The sequence below is a fragment of the Nipponia nippon genome, unplaced genomic scaffold (genome assembly GCF_047370975.1).
Source record: "Nipponia nippon isolate SJK-2023a ecotype South Korea unplaced genomic scaffold, ASM4737097v1 scaffold_27, whole genome shotgun sequence".
Classification (NCBI taxonomy): domain Eukaryota; kingdom Metazoa; phylum Chordata; class Aves; order Pelecaniformes; family Threskiornithidae; genus Nipponia; species Nipponia nippon.
In genome coordinates, this window is record NW_028262344.1 from 5,838,372 (window position 1) to 5,854,123 (window position 15,752).

At 44.8% G+C, this 15,752-nt stretch overlaps 1 protein-coding gene across 6 annotated transcripts in view; it reads left to right on the top strand.

The window, feature by feature from the left end:
• LOC104010611 (zinc finger protein 462) overlaps positions 1–15,752 on the top strand; it is a 114,114-nt gene that overhangs the window by 20,311 nt on the left and 78,051 nt on the right. For all 6 annotated transcript variants that reach the window (XM_087762882.1, XM_087762883.1, XM_087762878.1 and 3 more), the window contains exons 2-3: positions 8,867–9,118; positions 9,610–15,074. In XM_087762882.1, the coding sequence (XP_087619008.1) occupies positions 8,899–9,118; positions 9,610–15,074 (5,685 nt within the window). In that variant the 5' untranslated portion in view covers positions 8,867–8,898. The remainder of the gene's footprint in view (positions 1–8,866; positions 9,119–9,609; positions 15,075–15,752) is intronic.

Genomic DNA, 15,752 nt, shown 5'->3' on the forward strand with positions numbered 1-15,752 from the left:
ATGTTGAACAGGACTGGACCCAGTATTGACCCCTGGGGTACACTGCTAGTGACTGGCCTCCAACTAGACTTTGTGCCATTGATCACCACCCTCTGGGCCTGGCCGTTCAGACAGTTTTCAATCCCACTCACTGTCTGCTCATCCAGCCCATACTTCATCATCTTCTTTATGAGGATCTTATGGAAGACAGTGTCAAAGGCCTTCCTGAAGTCCAGGCAGACAATATCCACTGCTGACTATGCCAGGGAAGAAGAAGGAAGGTGGGGATATTCATCTACCAGGCCAGTCCCTTCATCGTAGAAGGTTATCAAGTTGGTCAAGCATAACTTCCTCCTGGTGAATCCATGCTGGCTACTCCTGATCACCTTCTTGTTCTTAATGTGCCTGGAAATGGTTTCCAGGATTAGCTGATCCATCACTTTCCCAGGGATCAAGGTGAGGCTGACCATCCTGTAGGTCCTTGGATCCTCCTTCTTACCCTTCTTGAAGACAGGAGTGACATTTGCTTTCCTCCAGTCTTCAGGCTCTTCTCCCAATCACCACGATCGATCAAATACTATTGAGAGTGGCCTTGCAATGACATCAGCCAGCCCCCTCAGCACTCATGGGTGCATCCCATCAGGGCCCATGGACTTATGTATGTCCAGTTTGCTTAAGTATTCTCTGACCTGATCCTCTTCCAGGAAGCGTACATCTTTCTCCACATTTTCCCCTTGGTCTCTGGGACCTGGGATTTCCGAAGGTTGGTCTTGCTAGTAAAGCCTGAGGCAAAGGCGACATTCAGTACCTCAGATTTTTCCATGTCCTGTGTCACCAGGTCCCCTGTCTCATTCAGTAAGGGGCCCACATTTTCCCTAGCCTTCCTTTTGTCACCTGTATTCTTAGAGAAGCCCTTCTTGTCTTTGACATCCCTGGCCAGATTCAATTAGATTTGAATTTTAGTTTTCCTAACTTCGTCCCTGGATGCTCGGACAGTGTTTCTGTATTCCTCCCTGGTTACCCATTCTTGCTTCCACCCTCTGTATGCTTCCTTATTGTGTTTGAGTTTGGCCAGGAGCTCCTTGTTCATCTATGCAGGCCTCCTGGCATTTTTGCCTGACTTCCTACTCCTTGGAATGGAGCTCTCTTGAGCTTGAAGGAAGTGATCCTTGAATATTAACCAGCTTTCTTGGACCCCTCTTCCCTCCAGGGACTTATCCCCCAGGACTCTTCCAAGTAGAACCTTGAAGAGGCCTAAGTCTGCTCTCCTCAAGTCCAGGTCTCATGGTCACTGCAGCCAAGGCTGCCTTTGACCTTCACATCCCCAACAAGCCCCTCCTTGTTGGTATGAGGTCCAGCAGAGCACCTCTCCGCGTTGGCTCCTCTGTCACTTGGAGGAGGCAGTTATCATCAGTGCACTCCAGGAACCTCCTGGATTGCTTATGTCCTGCTGTGTTGTTCCTCCAGCAGATATCGGGGTGGTTGAAGTCCCCCATGAGGACCAGGGCCTGTGAAAGTGAGGCTGCTTCTAGGTGTCTGTAGAAGGCCTCATCTACTTGTTCTTCCTGGTCAGGTGACCTGTAGCAGACCACCACTATGAGCTAGCCAGGTCCTTCGATCTGCCATCTCAATGGAGGCAGGGGATGGAGATCCATGTGGCAGCAAAGATGCAAGGGCTATGGATGTGTTAGAAACCATGGAAGTGCCTGAGAATGGTCACATAGGAATTAGGGCTTCTCCCCCCAAAAAGGTGGCAGGATCAATAGCCCAACTGAAGGGCATCTACACCAATGCACACAGCATGGGCAACAAACAGGAGGAGTTGGAAGCCATTGTGCAGCAGGAAAACTATGACATAGTTGCCATCATGGAAACATAGTGGGATGACTTCCACAACTGGAGTGCCACAATCGATGGCTATAAACTCTTCAGAAGGGATAGGCAAGGAAGCAGAGGTGGTGGGGTAGCCCTGTATGTTAGGGAGTGTTTTGATTGTCTGGAGCTTGATGATGGTGACGGTAGGGTTAAGTGTTTAAGTTATAGATCACCCAACCAGGATGAAGAAGCAGATAAAATATTCTATAAGCAGCTGGGAGAAGTCTCACGATCGCTAGCCCTTGTTCTCATGGGGGACTTCAACTTACCAGATGCCTGCTGGAAATGCAATACAGGAGAGAGGAAACAGTGGAGTGTGTGGCAGATAACTTCCTGACACAGCTGGTGAGTGAGCCAACTAGGGAAGGCACCCCGCTGGACCTGTTGTTTGCGAACAGAGAAGGCCTGGTGGGTGATGTGATGGTTGGAGGCTGTCTTGGGCATAGTTATCATGAAACGACAGAGTTTTTGATTCTTGGAGAAGTAAGGAGGGGGGTTAGCAGAACTGCTGCCTTGGACTTCCGGAGGGCAGACTTTGGCCTGTTTAGGAGTCTGGTTGAGAGAGTCCCTTGGGAGGCAGTCCTGAAGGGCAAAGGAGTCCAGGAAGGCTGGATGTTTTTCAAGAAGGAAGCCTTAAAGGCATAGGAGCAGGCTGTCCCCATGTGCCGAAAGACGAGCCGTCGGGGGAGAAGACCGTCCTGGCTGAACAGAGAGCTTTGGCTGGAACTCAGGAGAAAAAAAAAAAGAGAGTTTATGACCTTTGGAAGAATGGGCAGGCAACTCAGGAAGACTACAAAGATGTCGTGAGGTTATGCAGGGAGAAAATTAGAAGGGCCAAAGCCCAACTAGAACTTAATCTGGCTACTGCAGTAAAAGACAATAAAAAAAGTTTCTATAAATTAGCAAGCTGGTTGGTGGCCGGTCACAAGTGGTGTTCCCCGGGGCTCAGTACTGGGGCCAGTTCTGTTTAATATCTTTATGACTGATCTGGACGAGGGGATCAAGTGCACCCTCAGTAAGTTTGCAGAAGACACCAAGTTGGGAGGGAGTGTCGATCTGCTGGAGGGTAGGAAGGCTCTACAGAGGGATCTGGACAGACTGGATCAATGTGCCGAGGCCAACTGTACGAGGTTCAACAAGGCTCAGTGCCGGGTCCTGCACTTGGGTCACAACACCCCCATGCAACGCTACAGGCTTGGGGAGGAGTGGCTGGAGAGCTGCCCTGAGGGAAAAGGACCTGGGGGTGTTGGTCGACAGCCGGCTGAATATGAGCCAGCAGTGTGCCCAGGTGGCCAAAAGGGCCAATGGCATCCTGGCTTACATCAGGAATAGCGTGGCCAGCAGGACCAGGGAGGTGATAGTGCCCCTGTACTCGGCACTGGTGAGGCCGCACCTCGAATGCTGTGTTCAGTTTTGGGCCCCTCACTACAAGAAGGACATGGAGGTGCCGGCGGACCTCCAGCCGACCCGGGCTGGGGAAGGAACAGTCAGCACACACAGTGTGGGTGTTCAGCTTCAATGTTTATTGCACAGTAGTTTACCTTTATACCCCCAGCAGTAGGCGTGTCATGTTATAAGGGGCGGAGACAAGGGAGGATCGACCCTTAACTCTTTCTGTACAGCGCGTGATCTTCCGGTCGCCAGCCCTTATCTTTACTACAAGTACCAAGTGATAGGACAAGAGGAAATGGCGTCAAGTTGCACCAGGGGAGGTTTAGATTGGATATTAGGAAAAACTTCTTCACCGAAAGGGTAGTTAGGCACTGGAACAGGCTGCCCAGGTAAGTGGTTGAGTCCCCATCCCCGGAGGTATTTAAAAGATGGGTAGCTGTGGTGCTTAGGGACATGGTTTAGTGGTGGACTTGGCAGTGTTAGGTTTACGGTTGGACTCGATCTTCAAGGTCTTTTCCAACCTAAATGATCATATGATTCTATAATGTTACCCTTACCTGTCTTTTCTTTAGTCCTAACCCATAAACTCTGAGTTGGCTCCTCATCCGTCCCCAGGCAGAGCTCCATGCACTTCAGCTGCTCTCTCACAGAAAGAGGAACTCTGCCTCCTCATTTTCCCAGCCTGTCCTTCCTAAAGAGCCTCCATTGCAACACTCCAGTCATGGGAACCATCCCACCACGTCTCCATAATCCCAACAAGATCATAGCCCTGTAACTACACACAAATCTCTAACTCATCATGTTTATTCCCCATACTGCATGCATTAGTGTACAGGCACTTCAGAGAGGCATGTTGACTTCCTAGAAAAGGTTTGGGGGACTTCTCTTTAATGGTGCCTTGTAGGCAGTTCCTTGCTTGCATGCAATTGCTGGAGGTAATCCTGTTTAAGCCCCATTTTGTTGATTTTGTGTTCCATTCCTGTCACATCACCCTAGGCCCTTTGCTTGTGGACCTTGTCCGTCACTCCCTCACAGGGCTGCTGGTTACTCTCTCCTTCTCCCGTCATTCTTAGTTTAAAGCCCTCCTTCTGAGGTCAGCCTTTTTCTTGACAAAAATAGCTTTGCCCTGCTTAGTGAGGTAGATCCCATCTGTCTCAAGCAGGCATTGATCTGCAAACAGGGTTCCATGGACATAGAACCCAAAACCGTGTTGCCAACACCAGTTCTGCAGCCAGTTGTTGACATGCATTATCAGGGGCCCCCCATGCCCTTAACTACTGTCCCTAGAGCTCTGTAGTCACTTCTGATACTGATAGTGTAGCTCGAACTAAGTTTCTGTGTTTGTTTCTCCTTTGAGCAGTATCTGAATGTTACAGAAAAATGTGCAAATATTAAAATAGAATTCCTTACAAAATGCTTCATCCTGACTTCAACGTGGTGCTTGGTAAAAATATGAAATTGAAGGCTATTCAGATGTACCTAATATTTGTTGCTCTTAGCTGCTGTACGATTAACCTCTTCTATGATTCTGCGCTGCTTTTGTGAGAGATTGTTGTGACATTAAAGCTAGAACTCATTAGAAAGGTTCTTTTTTTATAATCAGTAGCTATTACTGATCTCTCAAGTCTTTATTTTACTTTGTAGCAGAAGGGTTAGAGATTTTTCTGAAGTTATCCTCGAGGTTGCTGGCTGTTGTCTCGACAGTGTCAGAATATTAAAGAATGTTAACAGTATACACTAGCGATGGTTGGTTTTTACCTCTTATTGTACCAGGCTGAAGCGGTTATGTTTATCCTTTTAAAAACCTCAGTTCCTTTTTTTCCCTTCCCCCTTCTGGTTCTTATTTTGTAAAGTGGCTTAAAGTTTCCCTAAAGACACACAGAAAGGTTTTTGTGTTGTTTCTAAAGGGGCCGAAGTTTAAAAAGAGGAGAGATTCCCCCCCTCTTCTACATAATAGAGCTTTCAGGGAACCTCTTTTAAAGGCGTGGTTGCAGCCTTTGTGTTGAAAGGTGTATCTGCTGCCGGGGTTTGCTGATGCAGACAGGCTGGCTGGTGATTAAAAAAGGTCATTAGACTTTGGAATCTGGCAGGGGGAGTGGGGTGTCTTCTGTGCGAAGAAAGACGACTCCTAAAGGGACGAGGACAGGGCAGTCTGAAGGGTGTCCTCCTTTCTGCTTCCCCATCCTCCTGCTGGGAGGTTACTGTGTTTTGATTAAGTCCGTAGAACTGTGTAAGACTGTGTTGCTGGAATTAATAAACACATTTATCATTCATGAGTTAAAAGAACTTTTGGAGATCTTTGCAAATGATTGTTCAGGAAGAAAAGGTGCTGTTTTGACAGCACATGAAAACAGATACTATTTGGGGGGGGGGAAGGTAAATCATACAAAAGAGGGAGAGTCCTGTTCTTAGATGATGGTGTTTTTATTTTGTTTTGGCTTGGTTTTTTGTATCATCCAAGGGGAAAAAAAAATTGTATAGAGGTAAGTGAGGCCATGTTGTGCACAGGCAAGAAGCTATGAGCCACTGAGTGCAGTTGTCTGAGCTAAAATGGCTGCTCCCAAAGCTCAGAGGAGTGGGGCAGCTTAGGGAGTCTTAAAGCTTCAGTGGTACGGGGGCTCACACCTCTTGAAAGTGAGATAAACACATTCAGCAGAGTTGTGGCTTGTTTTGTCACCGAAGTCGGGAATAAACCTCTTAACACCAACGTAGCATTAAGAAGCAGGCATTCTCTTTATCGCAGCGCTGGATGCACGGGGGATAGTTCCACCTAACATGCATGCCGTATGTTACATCAGTCAAAGCTTATATCCCCGTTACATACATATGCATTGGATTTCCTGGAATTATTATACATATACATTCTATTTCCTGGAACTAATTATCATATTTGCATAGTCTTTACACATGTGGCCTGAGTCTCCCAGGGCTTCCATGGGGGCATCTTCGATGGTCCCTGGTGGTTCCTAGTGGTTATTGAAGAGGTGTCTCAGTGTTCTTTTCATGAACTCTGAGTCTTTTCTTCCAGAAGTGGTTTTGTCTTCTCAGGTTCTTTGTCTTGGTTTCAATGGGTTTATCTGCACTCCCCCAGGATATGCCAGTCACAGTTGGAAAGTCACAGTCCTTGGGTGCGTTCTTGTCTGAGGCCCCTGATAACAATCTGCATTCTTGTCTGAGGCTCCTGATAACAGTTTGGTTGAGATGAGAAGACTAAGCTTGGGGAACAGGTAGTGAAAAATGGATTATCTGCTTTTCTGTGAAGTGCTCTAAATGCAGGAGTCATTTGCTCCATGGAAAAAAAAAAGTTTTCAGGTCTAATGGACTGTGCTAAAGGACACATGGAGTGGGGGTTCACTCACTACCGTAATTTGGTTCCAGAACAGATAGTAACCTCTTCCACAGTGTTTGATCTGGTGCTTGCAAATAAAAGCTCGAGTATCTTAATCATTGCAGCTTTGCTAGCTGAAAAGAAGCTGGTGCACCGTTTCTGCTTTTTTTGGTTATTTTTTTTGTTGTTGTTGGAGGTGGTGGGGGACACATATTGCAGTGAGCACAGTAATGTAGATTAAACATGTGGAGTGTCTCTGTGCTCGCTGTCCAGAAATAGACTTGCCAGAAGTTTATTTTAGCAGGCTATAAGACAAAGCATTGTTTTATGCAGTGTCCTCTCTTTGTGCCCTAGTGTTTTTGGGTTTTATATTGGGCGTAAATGGCTGGGTTTTGGTAGCAAGGGGCTGCAGTGTGGGAGGAGGCCATGAACAGCCAGTTCCAGCCAGTTCTGAAACAAATGGAAAGAACCCATTGTGAGCCAAACTTTCAAAGAATCAGAGGAGCATATGGTGCCTCTGCTCAAACATATTTAAGAAAGGGCAGTTGCCAATAGGGGTAGGAGGCACACTCTTGGAAGGAGGTGCTCCAGGAGTGGTGACACCCTCAAAAGGGATTGTGGCCCATGGTGGAACCCACACTGGAGCAGAGCAGTAAGAAGAAAGGAGCAGTGGAAGAAGATGAGTAAGAAATAAGGAGGGGCAGAAAGAAACCATTATGTGCTGACCCCAACCTCCTGTGCTGCCTGTTACCTTGCTGAAGGAATTGGAACTGATTGGGTGTAACGTGTGGCAAAAACAAGGGGAGTTGAGACTAAGGGGGTGGTGGATGATAAGTGTCTGGCTTATAGTTGACCCTGGGAAAGGGGGAGGAAAGGTGTTTCCCTAATTGTTTGTTTCACTGTTTTCTTTCTTTCTCGATATCCAAATCAGTAATTAAAAGTTCATGTTAGTTGACAATAAACTAAATGAAGTAAAATTCCCTGAGTCGAGACTGTTTTGCCTGCGGCAGGTTTTCATCTTGCTATAGAAGTAGTTTTACGTTCTACAGTAAATACACGGAATTTTCACAGTAAAATGTTTTTGTCTGCTATTGCATCTTGGACCTCTGGAACTCCTAGGTTATCTTGGCCCAGTGCAATGTGTGGGAAACTTAATAAATGAGTTATTACTTTAAAATAATAGTTTGCTTTTGTGCCCAATTGCTGTACAGGGCAGGAGGGTCTCAGCCTTTTGCATTTCTTGTATTTTGTGTGTCCTCTTGTTTATGGCAGTACATAAGCTAAGAGTCTAGTGATAAATTCCTCCCCAGTGTTCTGTGATGCGGGATTAATTGGTCACATACTGAACTCGATCTTACCAAATTTTGTTACTTTGTACATTACAATATACAGAGGTTTGGGATTAATCAATGAAGTCATGAAGTGTTTAGGGAAGATCGCTGTTACTTATGTTTTCATTGTACTTTTGCAGTATTCCTATTCTTCTTACTGCCCATTGCTTCCTCAAACTCCTGTCCCACCAAAGATATGTCCCCAATGACAGACCATAATGGAACTCTGTAAGAGTTATAACAAAGAGTGGAGATGTTCTCGGTGTTTGGTGGAATTAATTCCAATGCACAGCATTCTATTCTGAATATACATATTTAGATCTCACTTTGCAATTATGCTTATGTTTTCCAGTGAAGTCAGGAATTCTAGGATTTTGAAAATAAAGACAAGTGTTTCCATTTTAAGGTTTTTTTTAATCACTGGTAATGAAACTGGCAGGACTTTCTCAGCTTCCAAGAAGGTTAAAGTGGGTCTTATAGAAGCAGAAACCACTGTCATCTGTTTGTAAGTTTCAGTGCATGAATGTTTGGGAGTAATGTGGTGGTTCTTCTAGCATATAGCCGCTAGTCTCTGAATGAGACAAACTTCCTAACAACAGCTCTTTCCTGAGTAATGGAAAAGCCTAGAGGACAAAGTCCATTGAAACAGTAGTCATTTGTCAGAAGGTTGACTGTAGCACTGATAACAGCAACCTGCAAGTTACCTAGATAGGGCTTTCTTTGAATCAAAATTGCCTTGATACCTCTTAAATGTTGAGTTTTAGGCTGCAGTAATTATGGAATTTCTGGAAATCATTAAGTCATGTGATAGGAAGCCTGGTGTTAATATATTTTCAGAATTCACTGAATGACATTTCTGCAAAAACAAAACAAAAAAACTCCCAAAACCAACCAAACAGAGAAAAACAAACCAAAACAAACCCCTGCCTCTTTCCTTCTCCTTTCCTTGTTTTTCTTGCAGAATTTTCTAATGCAAAAGATCATTCCTGAACCATGGAGGTGCTGCAGTGTGATGGCTGTGATTTCCGAGCTCCATCCTATGAAGACCTAAAAGCTCACATTCAGGATGTTCATACTGCTTTTCTGCAGCCAACAGATGTCTCTGAGGAAAACCCTAGCCAGCCAAGGTCTGGCTCCATGAATGCTAGCAACCAGACTGAGACTGAATTTTCTTCTGTAAAGGATGAATTTACAGTTGCAGATGAAATAACAGGTAAACCTCAACCCTAAGCCCCTATCTCACATGTGACTTATTTCAGTGCATTGGTATGTTTCAGTGTGATTTTTAAAAACTGTTATCTTTATCACTATGGTAGTGAAGTGAATGGTGTTTAGTTACAGCCATATTGTTTCTGTAAATGCAAATGCGTGGATTTGTCATCTTGCTATTTTTCACATGCTTCTTCATATTGCTTCTTTTCCTTGCTTTACACCACCATGAGCTCTAGAAGAGTTTTGAACTTTATTAGTGTACCTTTTTATTTCAAGAAGCTTATTTTGGAAATTGTCTATCCCAAATTATGTACCATCTGTTAGTTTTCTGACCATTCTCATATGCACAGGTCTAATCATAAATAAGTGAGGGAATCCTGGTGTGATTAATGTGTTTGGGATGTGTGTGTATTCATATGCATACAGGGTAGATGGGGGGGAAACTGTCTAATTGTACTTATTTACATATTTACTTTTTCATTCTTATTTTAGGGCAAAATACAACAACTCAGATGGGGACTGGAAGTTATTATAGCCAGAGCCAAAGTTTTTATGGTCAACATATGGCTCCAAATCCTAAACCAACCAACAAGTTTTTCCAGTGCAAATTCTGTGTGCGTTACTTTCGATCTAAAAACCTCCTCATAGAGCACACTCGCAAGGTTCATGGAGCACAAGTTGGGGGGAGCTCAGTAGGGTCACACACTGCTGGATCCTTAAATTACAACATCATGATGCACGAGGGGTTTGGTAAAGTTTTCTCTTGCCAGTTCTGCACCTACAAATCACCAAGGCGCGCAAGGATTATTAAGCACCAGAAAATGTATCACAAAAACAATCTGAAGGAGAGTTTAACTCTTACTGCTACCTCTGCTGTATCTGAATTGACATCTGCCTCTGAGCCAGTGCAGGAACCCTGCAAGGAATTGCCCGCAGAGGTGGTAGAACGGAGCATTTTGGAGTCCATGGTCAAGCCTCTAACAAAGTCCAGAGGCAACTTTTGCTGTGAATGGTGCAGTTACCAGACACCTCGAAGGGAGCGCTGGTGTGACCATATGATGAAGAAGCACCGCAGCATGGTAAAAATACTGTCAAGTTTGAGGCAGGAACAAGACAGAACCAGTGGGCCTGATGTGCAAAGTAAGAGTGCCCAGAATGCCTCCCAAAACTCTAATTGTATCTCTATGAATATGACAGAACGTGATATGTTGAATGCTGATGTCTCAAACTTCAGAAGCTCTACAGGCAATTCCCTTATCAGGCCCAACTCTTCTATATCCTCTAAGTTTTCTTCTGTGTCTTATCCTCAAATGAAGTCTAAATTACCTCACAACTCGAGCATAGTTAATTTGTCTGACAGATCCCGCTGTGGAGTTGCTGACATGACAAATTCTTCTGCTGACTTGGAAACAAACAGTATGCTAAATGACTCCAGCTCAGACGAAGAACTAAATGAAGTGGACAACGAGAATGACTTGAACTCAGTGGACCACCAGACTTCAGGAATATCTGCAGAGCAACTGATGGGATCTGATGGCAACAAGCTGTTGGAAACAAAAGGGATTCCCTTTAGAAGATACATGAACAGGTTCCAATGTCCCTTTTGCCCTTTCCTCACAATGCACCGCCGAAGCATCTCCCGTCACATTGAGAATATCCACCTGTCTGGGAAGACAGCTGTATACAAATGCGATGAATGCCCTTTCACCTGTAAGAGTTCGTTAAAGTTTGGAGCTCATAGGCAATGTCATGCAGGTACAACATCAGACTGGGACACTGTGAATTCTCAGAGTGAAAACATTGTCTCCTCTTTGAATGACAACACGGTTTCTTATGAAAGTGGAAATATAAATGGAAGGAAGTCATCTGGGATGACGGAAACAGTGCAGCAGCAACAGCAGCAGTTGCCTCAACCCCATTCACAGCATCCTTATAAGTGCACAATGTGTAACTATTCTACCACTACTTTGAAAGGCCTCAGAGTTCATCAGCAGCACAAGCACTCATTTTGTGACAACTTACCAAAATATGACGGACTGCCATCCAGCATGCCACAAGAGAGCGAGGCAGATACTCTCACCTCTGTCAGCACAGTGAAGAAAAGCCAGACCTCAATTCTTGGTCTCTCGTCTAAAAATAACTTTGTTGCTAAGGTCACTCGGAAGGTGTCAAATGACTCCCCTTTGGATCTCTCACCAGTGAAGAAAAGAACTAGAATTGATGAAATAGCAAGCAACCTGCAGAGCAAAATAAACCAAAACAAACAGCAAGAAGATGCTGTGATTAATGTAGAGGATGATGAGGAAGAGGAGGAAGACAATGAGGTGGAGATAGAAGTGGAATTGGACAGAGAAGAAGAACAAACGGAACCAATGGTGGAGGTTTCTAGTTCTTATGCACTCCAGCAAATGTGGGGGAGAGAGACTAATGATTCTCAGAAGGATGCAAACTTCAGAAACATGCATCATGATTATAATTCCACCAATGGAGCAGAGATCGAGCTTACTTTATCTGAAGATGAGGAAGATTATTTTTCTGCCATTAACATGAAAGACCAACAGAGCCCTAATGCCTCTGTTCTGGGAAGCCAGCCAAATATGTATGGCTCTGATCAGAACAACGAAAATGTGGAGATTAACGATTCTGGCAGGCTTTACTATTGTAAACACTGTGATTTTAGCAACAAATCTGCCAGGAGTGTTAGCACCCACTACCAACGGATGCACCCCTACATAAAATTCAGCTTTAGGTATATCTTGGATCCCAATGATCACAGTGCAGTATACAGATGCCTTGAGTGTTATATTGACTATACGAACTTTGAAGACCTGCAGCAACACTATGGAGAGCATCACCCTGAAGCTATGAATGTATTGAACTTTGATCACTCTGATCTGATCTACCGCTGTCGCTTCTGTTCTTACACTAGCCCAAATGTTAGAAGCCTGATGCCGCATTACCAAAGAATGCATCCAACAGTGAAAATTAACAATGCAATGATATTTTCAAGCTATGTTGTTGAGCAGCAAGAGGGGCTAAACACAGAGTCTCAGACACTGAGAGAGATCTTGAATTCTGCTCCAAAAACTATGGCAACCTCCACCCCTGTGGCTCATGGGACTACTGTGCCAGCAAGTTTTAACAAAAGTGCCACAAAGAGTTTTAGTCCTGAATGTGAAAATCAGAAGGCGCCTTCGGTCAATTCTGTGGTTGTTTATGACTGTGATGTGTGCTCATTTGCAAGCCCTAACATGCATTCAGTTCTGGTGCATTACCAGAAAAAACACCCTGAAGAAAAAGCATCATATTTCAGAATTCAGAAGACCATGCATATAGCTTCTGTTGACAGGGGCTCTGCCTTGGCTCAAATGTCTTTTGAGATGGGGGTGTCTGTCTCCTCAAAACTGTCCAACTTGGCTTCTCAACCTCCACCTCCCCCACCACTGCCCCCAGACCTTGCTCCTGAACTCTACTATTGCAAACACTGTTCATACAACAACCGTTCAGTTGTGGGAGTGCTTGTCCACTACCAGAAAAGGCATCCGGAAATAAAGGTCACTGCCAAGTACATCAGGCAGGCACCCCCTACTGCAGCAATGATGAAGGCTGGTGAGCTGCCACCTGGGATTCAGAAACTGCCAGTGTCAGTGCAGCAGTTGAGCCGGGGCAGTTCTGAAAGCTCTGTGAATCCCCTTGAGAATGAAATGTTCTTTTGCCAGCACTGCGATTATGGAAACCGGACCGTGAAAGGTGTGCTCATTCATTATCAAAAGAAACATCGTGATTTCAAAGCCAACGCAGATGTGATTAGGCAGCATACAGCCACCATTAGAAGCCTTTGTGATCATAACCAGAAGAAATCATCTGGCAGCATGCCTGCTCACACCTCCAGCACTGAACAGGACAAGACAAAGCTGAGAGCCCTCAAATGCAGGCAGTGTAGCTACACATCACCTTACTTCTATGCGTTGAGGAAGCATATTAAGAAAGACCACCCGAATCTGAAGGCCACGGTCACATCCATTCTGAGATGGGCATTTTTGGATGGCTTGATAGAAGCTGGTTATCACTGTGAATGGTGCATTTATTCACATACGGAACCAAGTGGTTTGCTTGTGCATTACCAAAGAAGACATCCTGAACATTATGTTGACTATACATATATGGCAACTAAACTCTGGGCAGGTCCAGATCCTTCCCCTCCTACCCTAGTGATGTCAACAGAGGCAAAGACCTATAAATGCAGAGACTGCATTTTTGAAGCATCTTCCATTTGGGATATTACTAATCACTACCAGGCTTTTCACCCTTGGGCTATGAATGGGGATGAATCTGTATTGTTAGATATCATTAAGGAGAAAGATGCTGCTGAGAAAATTGGCACACAGCTTGATGAAGTTAGGGTCAGGATTAATTCTGAAAACCAGGTAACATCACAGATGGACCAGGATGTGGAGGACCCCAGCCTTTCCCAGGAAAAAACTATTCAGCTGGCTTCTGCAAACCCTGCCATCTCCTCCACTCCATATCAGTGTACAGTTTGCCAGTCTGAGTACAATAACTTGCATGGCCTCCTGACACATTACGGCAAAAAGCATCCTGGCATGAAAGTGAAAGCTGCTGACTTTGCACAGGACATAGACATAAACCCAGGGGCTGTGTACAAGTGCAGACATTGCCCATACATTAATACACGCATTCATGGTGTCCTCACACATTACCAGAAACGGCACCCATCAGTAAAGGTCACTGCTGAAGACTTTGTGCATGATGTGGAACAGTCGAATGACATTGCCCAAAATGACATAGAAGAGACCAGTAGGATTTTCAAACAAGGCTATGGTGCGTACCGGTGCAAACTATGCCCTTATACCCATGGCACACTGGAGAAGCTCAAAATTCACTATGAGAAATACCATAATCAGCCTGAATTTGATGTTTTTGCTCAGTCACCTCCAAAGGTATCTGCCTCAGTGGAGCCAGACACGGTAACTGAAATCAGGACCTCCCCAGAAATTGCTGCTGATGGTGTTGGAGAAGTCTCTATCTCAGCACCTCATTTCTCCAGTTCTCACTTAGTGTCTCACACAGTGTTCCGGTGTCAGCTCTGCAAATACTTCTGTTCTACCCGGAAGGGGATAGCCAGGCATTACCGCATTAAACATAATAATGTTCGGGCACAACCAGAAGGCAAGAACAACCTCTTCAAGTGTGCTTTGTGTTCCTACACCAACCCTATCCGCAAAGGGCTCGCAGCACACTACCAGAAAAGGCATGACATTGATGCTTACTACACTCATTGTTTAGCAGCCTCCAGGACAGTAAGCGACAAACCCAATAAAGTGATCATTCCATCACCTCCCAAAGATGACACTCCTCAGTTAAGTGAGGAGCTGAGGAGGGCTGTGGAAAAGAAGAAATGCTCACTTTGTTCCTTTCAATCTTTTAGCAAAAAAGGTATTGTGTCCCACTACATGAAGCGTCACCCTGGTGTTTTCCCTAAGAAACAACATGCAAGCAAGCTGGGGGGCTACTTCACTGCTGTGTATGCTGATGAACATGAAAAGTCAACTCCAGCTGAGGAAAGGAATGACATTGAAAAGCCTGAGGTGGAGAGCAAGGCTCAGGAAACTGAGTGGCTTCCCTTCAGATGCATAAAATGTTTCAAGCTATCCTTCAGCACAGCAGAGCTGCTGTGCATGCATTACACTGACCACCACAGCAAGGATTTGAAGAGAGACTTTACCATACTGGGAAGTGGCATCCGCTCTCATAATGCTGTCTACCAGTGCAAGCACTGTGATACTAAATTGCATAGCACGGCAGAGCTGACCTCACACTTGAATAGTCACAATGAAGAATTCCAGAAGCGTGCCAAACGTCAGGAGAGGAGGAAACAGCTTTTGAGCAAGCAGAAATATGCAGATGGTGCTTTTACAGATTTCAAACAAGAGAGGGTAAGGATCTGTGTGTCTGGTCTCCTTCTCTGCTTCGTCTCCCCGGGGAGAAAAACAAACCAAAAGCTGTTCTTCTATACCCCAAGAGGCTCCTTATTACTAATACCCACTTGCATGTTCTCTTTGACAGCCAAATGAACACAGATTAATGAGTGACTCAGCATGTCAATGGGGTCTATAAGTCGGTTACATATCCTGCTTTAATTTCCTTCATTCTTCACCTATTCCTAGGCTCCATGGGAAACTCTGTTCCCTCCAACTGTTTCCTTCAGGATTTTCCCTATCTTTCTTCCTTCCTCCCTCCCTTATGGATGGCTATCTGTATCTGACAGTTATTTATTCTTCTATTGCAAGGCTGCTGTTTGCTTTCTCATAGATTCTTTAGCAAATGTCCCATTCTAGTGCTCATCAATATACCTTGAAATAACACACCAATTTCCTTCTCAAGCTTATCTATTTCAGTACATTTTCTGATAAAGAACCTGATGTTTATGTGCATCTATCCAATAACTTCAAGCTTTGGGCAAGTGTTCCTGTGAACAGAAAACCAAATTCTGCTACTCTTTTCTGTACCCTTCTCATCTGGATTAACTCTACTTGCTGTAGAAAAGCATATAATTGGGCGGGGGGGGAACCGTGAAAGAGCATGGTTTGGTCTTGTAAGTTAAGTTGAATGGT